General features: G+C 59.8%; 1 protein-coding gene across 1 annotated transcript; it reads left to right on the forward strand.

The window, feature by feature from the left end:
* The first annotated feature begins 3,275 nt into the window (after positions 1-3,275).
* On the forward strand, positions 3,276-6,789 carry FOXD2 (forkhead box D2). Its single transcript, XM_023258664.2, has one exon. It carries the CDS (start codon positions 4,194-4,196, stop codon positions 5,691-5,693), a length of 1,500 nt encoding a protein of 499 aa, XP_023114432.1. The 5' UTR covers positions 3,276-4,193; the 3' UTR covers positions 5,694-6,789.
* The last annotated feature ends 1,548 nt before the right edge of the window (positions 6,790-8,337 follow it).

The raw sequence follows: 8,337 nt of genomic DNA on the forward strand, positions 1-8,337 counted from the left end.
GGGCGGCTGCGCAGATTTCGCCGCTTTCCCCTGGGCTGGCAAGGTTTGTGAATAAAATTAGAGAAGTGTGCGGGCGGGGTGTCCCCCTGTCCGGCTCAGGCAGTGCTCGGCTCGCAGAACTCACAAGGAGGCAAGGCCGCGTGCGGTCGGGCCTTGCAGTGTCCCCGCCTCTTGCTAGCTCCGCGCCGCTCTCTCATAACCATCTGATAGCTCTCGCTTTCCCCTCGCAGAGAACAGCACGGTTACAGCGACCATGAGAAGGAAAGGGAGGGGCAATAAACGGAGGGACACCACCGAGAGCTAGCAACGCATCACGATAAACAGGCAACAACTCCCCGGTCTGAACATTCTGGAGAGGACCCTGCCCCACCCCCCCGGTTCCCCCGACACCCCGGCCCGCCCCCCCCCCCGCAGTGGGCGCCCCCAAACGCCTCCTTCCAGTTGTTTCTTGGCGGCTGGAGGGAGGTGGCCAAATAGTAAGGCAGAGAAAGGAGGCTGCAGGACCCCACTAGTGATACTGTAACCAAGACCCACAGAGCCTGTGGCCTCCTGCTTCTTGAAGGCTTCAGGCATGGGGGCTGAAGCACAGGTTTCGCCAGAGGAAGTGACAGACTCACCAGAGATAGCAAACACCACCGGAAGACACAGAAGAAGCTGAGCCCACTGTGGGAAAGCTGGTGCCAGGGTACAAGTGCAGGAAACTAAATGCATTCCATGTGTCCCGTAGCCCTTCTCCCAGCCCCCAGTTTTCACCTACTCCTGGCATTGCTCAAGACAAATTGGCCCTTCTAGATTTACACTAGAACCTTGGAAGGGATGAGCGACTCCCAGAAACACCTCTCCCCAGGGAAGAGTGGAGCTTGGTCAGGGGCTAAGCAGACTTATTTGGATAAGTAAAGGAGCTCTGGCCTGAGAGTCTTGACACTTGGGTCCAAGCCAACCCTGGGAGTAGGGTGAGGGGCTTTAAAAGCCTGGCCAAGTCACATGATCTCCTGAGCCTGTTTCCACTTCTGTAAAAATGTATGTGGGCTTGAAGGGTCCAGATGATTCCTTAAGATCATGTTCCACCCCCACATTGCAGAATAGGGGCTAGGCATCCAGTATCCCTTTTTCCCAACCTGGGTCTCAGCAGCAGGGCCAGGCAGAGGCTGGGGTAGCAGCCGCAGCTGCTGGCTAGAATTTTGCCTGGACCATCAGAACCCAGGATATCTGGGCAGCAAATGCCTCAGCCGGTCTTACCCTGAAGCTGGGCAGGAGGCTGGAGCCTGGGGAATCCGAGAGTGCTGACAAAGAAGGGAGTTACTGGTTCATGCCTGCCACTTTAGAAATGAAGACAATCTGAAGGTGAGATGTAGTAAGACGATGCCAATGTCGTTTTTCTATTTTCTTAGATACTAGCAGAGAGAGCTGGGCTGGAGCTGATATGTGGTACACAGTGTGGGGTGTCTGTGAGTGTGGGAGAGTCTCCATGAAGTAATAAGCAAGCTTAGCGTATGTGTAGGTTGCCAGATAAAATAAATCTGCTAACTCTAGCAACCTAGGTATGTGAGCTTATTTAGGCTGATGCAAAAAATTTCTTTCCAAAGCCCCTTCATCTTTTTTTTTTCCTTTTTTTCCCCCCTAGAGGGCCTTATCTCCTAGAAAATTCCAATCCCTCAAGGCCTCTAGTCCCTGCCCAATTTCTTGTCCATGGTTTGAGGACTGGCCCTCTTCTCTTCTTTCCAAAGACAGTCTGTTTATGTACACCCATCACGCTAGGTGGGTCCCCTTGGTCTGAGGTGTGTGGTTGTGAGGGGATCTGAGGACTTTCTCTCCCAGGATAAGAGCAGCCAGACCTGCTTGCACTCTCCTCCACTCTTAGCCAGATGGCACGGGAGGATGGAGACCTCTATCATGAAGATTAAGTGACAAGCACCCAGCCCTGCTCTATCTTGTAGGAGCCTAGGTGAGTCCCTTCCTCCTTCTGGGCCTCTGTTGCCACATCCGTGGAATGGGAGAGTTACATTTACACCAGATTATTCCATAGACTGGAGACTTAGATAAAAGAGAGAATGTATCCACTCTCACATCAACCCTGCTGAGATACAGCCTGCAGAGGCTGCAGCCCCCACCCTTCTCCCAGCACTTATCTTCAGGGGACCTACTTCAGCAGTGACCCGAGAGGGTTAGATAACTCAGTTATCCCAGCAGAGGTAACCCAGTGGAAGGCTAGACCAGAGCTTGGGATCAGGATGGGAGGCTACCCCACCCCCACCTTCTTTCTCTCTCCCCAAGAGTCTGCAAAGTGCTCGCAATACCCTCTTCCTAAGTAGCCTAGAGTGATATAGCTACTTTTAGGTATTAGCATGAGGTAGGTGCTTTTAAATCTCACTTTTATAGAGGAAGAAATAGAACACAAAGAGTTTAAGAAATTTACCCAAGGTGACAGAGCTGGGAAATAATAAAGCCAGGACCAGAATCCCAGCAGCCTAATTTCAGAGTCCCTGCTCTGAACTACTAGGCAAAGGAGAAAACTGAGGCTGGGTAGGGGAAGCAGCTTGCTGATTGTCATACAGCCTTGTAAAGGCTGAGGGTGCTGGGTCTCAGGCCTCGCATGCCGGAGCTTTGACCACTGCGCGGCGCTGGCGGGGCAGCAGCCCGTCCATCAGCTCAGTTCTTGCCCACAACCAGTGCCCTCACCTCTGTCTCACCCCCCCTCCCGGGTTGAGACGGGCCCAGTCTGAGCTGGAGATACTGGTTGCTGGGCTCCTGGTCAGGGGAGAAAGAGACTTAATGGGATGGGCAGAAACCCGGCTGGTGAGAAGAAGAGCACAGGACCAACCTTGTGTGCACAGGATCCTGAGAGATGAGGCAACGCTGGCCCAGGGCTGAGGTCAGGGTTCATTGAGGAAGGTCTCTCTGGGGGTCCTGCTGCTGGTCCGTAGAGCCTAAGGGTCCGGGGCCGGCCAGAAAGGGGCGGGGGGCAGCCCTGCAGTGCGACTGGGGGGTGGGGGAAATTGAGCGAGGGATTCTCGACCCCCAGAGACACCCAGACAAATGCAGGGTTTCCACTGGAAACAGAGGCAGAGATTCACTGAAGGCGAGAGACACAGAGTCACTGAGCCCAAGACAAACGGATACAAAGACGAAAAAGGGCGGAGTACAGGCAAACTCAGAGCGATGGCTCGGTCCGGGCTCCCGGAATGCGGCCAGAGCGCCGCAGAGAAGCTTCGGGGAGAGCCCGACAGGCGGGCGACGCGCTCCCGGGTCTTCCCGCACACACTCCCGCGTCTGGAGTCCCGCGGCGCCGCAAGAGGATGTGTGGCGGGGTCTCGGCCTTGGAAGGGAGGAGAGGAGCGCAGCCGGAATCTCTCACCTCTCCGAGGCCCGGGGCCGAGAGCGCCAAGTTTGCTCCTCGCGATCACTCAAGTGCGTCTCCCTTTGGGCCGGAAGCCGCTCGGGCTCCGGCGGGCCCCGCGCTGGCAGCTTGCGTCCGCGCTTCTCAGGCTCGCGCTCGCGCTCCAACTGCGCTTCGGTCTTGGTGGCCCCCAGGCGCTGCCTTGGGAAGATGATAGGTGGGGGCGTCGCTACTTCTCCCGGCGCCAGCTGGCGCCCTCGTGAACCTTAACATCCAGGGTCTGAGCGCACTGAAGGCAGCGGCTCCAGGGAGCGGAGCGTTTGCGGGATCTGCGGGAAAGGAAAGACCCGCCTCCGGCCACCGGAGCCAGCTCCCGCCGCGGCGGCTGTTGGTTCCCGCCGGGCCCCTCCGCCGAGGCACTCCGCCCGCCCCCTCCCGTCCCGCCCCACCCCGCTCGGGGAGCTCCGCCCCGGGTTCGCGCTCTTCCGCCTTAGGCAGCCGCGAGGCGGGAGGGACTAATCCCCCTACCCCCCATCCCGGGAGGGACCGGGGGCCGAGACCGGCCGGGGTCAGGGGAAGCCTCAGCTTCTTCCGCCCGCGCCCCGGGTGCAGGCGCCCTGCTGGGGCTCCCGGGGCAGAGGAGGGAGCAGCCAGTCGGGTGCTCACCGAGAGGTGAGAGCGGCTAGTTGGGCCACGAGGGGGCGCTGCGGAGCTGGGGACACCCCTCCCTACCCGCCTCAGTCCCCCGCCCCCTCCCCGCCCGCGCGCAAAACACACTCGCCCCAGAGGCAGCGCGGCGGAGCCCGAGCCGCGGCCGGAGCGGAGCCGGGAGAACGGCGGTGGCGGCGGCGGCACCATGACCCTGGGCAGCTGCTGCTGCGAGATCATGTCCTCCGAGAGCTCCCCGGCCGCTCTGTCCGAGGCCGACGCAGACATAGACGTGGTGGGCGGCGGCGGCGGCAGCGGTGGGGGGGAGCTCCCTGCCCGCTCCGGGCCCCGCGCCCCCCGGGACGTGCTCCCCCACGGCCCCGAGCCTCCCCCGGAGGAAGCCGAGGCGGACGCAGCAGAGGACGAAGAGGAGTCCGGCGGCTGCTCGGACGGCGAGCCACGAGCCTTAGCGTCCCGGGGGGCGGCGGCCGCCGCAGCGGGAAGCCCCGGGCCAGGCGCGGCGGCGGCCCGGGGCGCGGCGGGGCCCGGGCCGGGACCGCCGTCGGGGGGCGCGGCGACGCGGAGCCCGCTGGTGAAGCCGCCCTATTCGTACATCGCGCTCATCACCATGGCCATCCTGCAGAGCCCCAAGAAACGCCTGACGCTGAGCGAGATCTGCGAGTTCATCAGCGGCCGCTTCCCCTACTATCGGGAGAAGTTCCCCGCTTGGCAGAACAGCATCCGCCACAACCTCTCGCTCAATGACTGCTTCGTCAAGATTCCCCGCGAGCCGGGCAACCCGGGCAAAGGCAACTACTGGACGCTGGACCCAGAGTCGGCCGACATGTTCGACAACGGCAGCTTCCTGCGGCGCCGCAAACGCTTCAAGCGGCAGCCGCTACCGCCGCCGCATCCACACACGCACCCTCATCCGGAGCTGCTGTTGCGTGGCGGGGCTGCGGCGGCGGGGGACCCCGGCGCCTTCCTGCCGGGCTTTGCCGCTTACGGCGCCTACGGCTACGGCTACGGCTTGGCGCTCCCGGCCTACGGCGCACCCCCGCCGGGCCCGGCCCCGCACCCGCACCCACACCCGCACGCCTTCGCTTTCGCCGCCGCCGCCGCCGCCGCCGCGCCCTGTCAGCTGTCGGTACCCCCGGGCCGCGCCGCTGCTCCTCCACCCGGACCTCCGACGGCCTCGGTGTTCGCGGGCGCAGCCTCGGCTCCGGCCCCTGCGCCTGCCCCGGGCACAGGGTCGGGCCCTGGCCCCGCAGGCCTGCCCGCCTTCCTTGGCGCGGAGCTGGGCTGTGCCAAAGCCTTCTACCCTGCGTCGCTGAGCCCTCCCGCAGCCGGCACCGCGGCCGGTCTGTCCACCGCCCTCCTGCGCCAGGGCCTCAAGACGGACGCGGGTGGTGGTGCGGGCGGCGGGGGCGCCGCGGCCGGCCAGAGGCCTTCCTTCTCTATAGACCACATCATGGGCCACGGTGGCGGCGGGGCAGCACCCCCGGGCGGAGGCGAGGGCTCCCCGGGATCGCCATTCGCGGCGGCGGCGGGTCCTGGGGGTCAAGCCCAGGTCTTGGCCATGCTGACTGCCCCAGCCCTAGCTCCCGTGGCCGGCCACATCCGCCTCTCGCATCCCGGGGACGCGCTCCTGTCCTCAGGGCCCCCGTTTGCCAGCAAAGTCGCGGGCCTCAGTGGCTGCCACTTCTGACCACGTCGAGCTCAGGGCCAGTTAGGCCCGCACTCCTCAGCCTCTCCCGGGAGCTCCTGCGGTCCCAGCGGAACTCAGGGAGTCTATTTATGAAGAGTCTCCAGACCTTGAGTCGGCGCGCGTGACTTGGCACTTCAGGAACAGGCTCCATGCTCAGAATCTTGCCGATAGTTGGGACGAAGCGGGCTCCATCGCTCAGGGAGAGGCCCAGGTCTACGCGATGAAGTCGCAATTCATGATCCCATTCCAATTTGAGCAGTTAAGGGGGCGGCGGGGGGTGGGGGGGGAGCCTTCACTTTTTCCCAGCCTCTGCGCCTCTCAGAGGCCCCGGAGGAATGCTTTCCCGGAGGGATGTCTGCCCAGGCCCTGCGGATTCCGCCAGAAACACCAACTGCGCACAGAGAGGTCTCCCTTTCTGCCTCTCCCTTACTTCTTCCCCAACTTTGAGGCCCTGCTTGTCCAATATTATAATTTAAAGACACTTATTATCCGCTTTGTGCTTAAAAGAAAATTTCAACTTTTTTTTTCTTGCTGTTTTCCAAGGAAGTTCATTTTCTCTGAAGCCTAAAGCAGTGTCTACACAGGCAAAGTTGAACGGAGAGGTTAAGTGAGGGGTCTCCACAATCCCTGCAGAAGCTCTGGATCCCACTGCGCTGAGGAACATCCTCCCTCTTTTGTGTTGGGGGGTGCTTTTGAAGGAACTTTTCCCGTTTCCCATGGCCGGCTGGGTCCAGCCATCCAGGGCCGGCAGCCCTCACAGCATTCTGCTCTGTCCCAGGCCCTGGGATATTTATTGTAGCTAAGGCAATGAGGTTGGGGTGGGAGAGGAGGGTCTGGGTCAAGGACTGGAGAGGTGGGGGTGGGGTGGGCAAGGGCACATCCTGTGGCAGGGGGTCCTGTAATTATGTGTAAATATCTGTACAGCGGGCTGCTATCTGCGTTCTCTGTCCACTGGGTGTGCATTGATTTAGACTTCTCCACTGCGGGGAGACTCTGAAATCGTCTGATGGTTTGTGTGGAAGAAAAGAAAAATCTGTCTTCCCCCCCCTCCCATTCCCCATTGGTGTCAGTTGAATAAAGGTATGTGAACTCAGCAGTCACCAGCTCTGTCTGCTTGCCTGCACTCCCCTTTGCCAGTTGGGGCTCTCCCAGACCCCTAGCTCCGGGGCAGAGAGGGAGTGAGGAAGGGCCCTGGGCAGCCCAGACAGGTAAATGAGGGCTGGGGCTTATCGGGTACAGGAGATATCGTGGCCTTGGCTATAGCTGTCAATGGGGCCAGGATTCTGGGAAGCCTGTGACCTCTCTAGCACTTTCATTTTCACTCTGGTCCTAAATATCCGCCTGGGGTTCTGCAGAGAGGTTTTGTTTCAAATGCACCTGGGAACTCTCATCTTCTCGTTTAGACTTTAGTGTGGCCTGGGCTTATTTGGGTGCCCAGTGCTCATGGCCATTATACCCATGAAGTACAATTTCAGTGAATGTGTCTTGATGCGTATTCTGTACGCCTCTGTGTGTGGAGGCTTTCGTGGAGCTTGTGATTCCTGTTTGTGTTTCTGAGGGTCATCACATATCCCTGCTTTTTGCCCTTCTTTGGGAGGGGGAGGTGAGTTGTATTTTAGGATAGCTGTGTTTTTTATTCCTCTGCAAGTTCATGAATGTGTGTCTGTTTGTGATTCTCTGTCACAGTCTTTTTCTGAGTCCCTAAGAGGAGAGAGATTTCTCTTTAGCCGCTGTAGATCGTTCCTTGGATACCCCTCCCCCTCACCACCGTGGACTGGTCAGAGTGAAAAGCTTGCACTGGGGACTGTGGAACCCCTCTCTCCTCCAGCCTGCAAGAGTTAGAAGTGCACACTATGAGCCAAAGGGGAGAGTTAGTGCGGTCCTCCTACTCTGTTAAAGCAAACCTCCTGAACCCCTGAATCTTGCTCAGAGCCAGAACCGACTGCAAAACCATCGGGCTGGCTGAGTCTTCCATAAGCCCATTGAGCTTCCCAGCTTGCTGCCTGTGCCTGGGACTCCAGGTGGCTGGACTCGCAAGCATGTTAGGCGAGAGGTGATGCTTTGGGGGGAAACAAAGATGGTTAGTTAGCTCTTTCTCTGTACATTCAACCGGGGAAATAGAGAAGGAGAAATACGGAGGTGCAGAAAGAGGCAGTGCTGCCTTCACGGAAAATAGATGCATGCTGAGGGCGAGTGTTGGGTGACGGTGGGTGACACACTGAAGGAGGAAGACAGGGTCAGGGAACCAGTTGTAGAGAACTTGAGAGGGTCAAGCAGGGAGAAGCCCCACAGACCTCTTGAGCCAGATTCTCAGGCATCAGCAACAGTAGGAAAGGAGGAGGAGGTAGAGGACAGAGTGCTCTGTAGAAGGAGGGTCAGAACCAGGATCAGGGTAGGAAGAACACACCAGGGCTGAGGAGCTTTGGTCTCCTGTCTGAGGAGAGGCTCCGAAGTCTCTCAGCCCATTCCCCAGTGGAGGAGAGACAAGGTTGGAGGCGCGTGGAGTAAATGCAGCCCCTTTGCCAGAGGTGAGGTGCCTTCTCCTCCATCTCGTGGAGACACTGCGGGAGGGTAGGGAGGTAGAATGCGGTGGGCCACCTTCCCAGGGTTTTATCAAACAGCCCACAAGATGTAAGGTTAGAGT

The sequence above is a fragment of the Felis catus genome, chromosome C1, assembly GCF_018350175.1.
Source record: "Felis catus isolate Fca126 chromosome C1, F.catus_Fca126_mat1.0, whole genome shotgun sequence".
NCBI classification, from domain to species: domain Eukaryota; kingdom Metazoa; phylum Chordata; class Mammalia; order Carnivora; family Felidae; genus Felis; species Felis catus.

Excerpts from the sequence above, each read along its gene's own strand:
- FOXD2 (XM_023258664.2), top strand. The coding sequence starts at position 4,194 with ATGACCCTGGGCAGCTGCTGCTGCGAGATCATGTCCTCCGAGAGCTCC.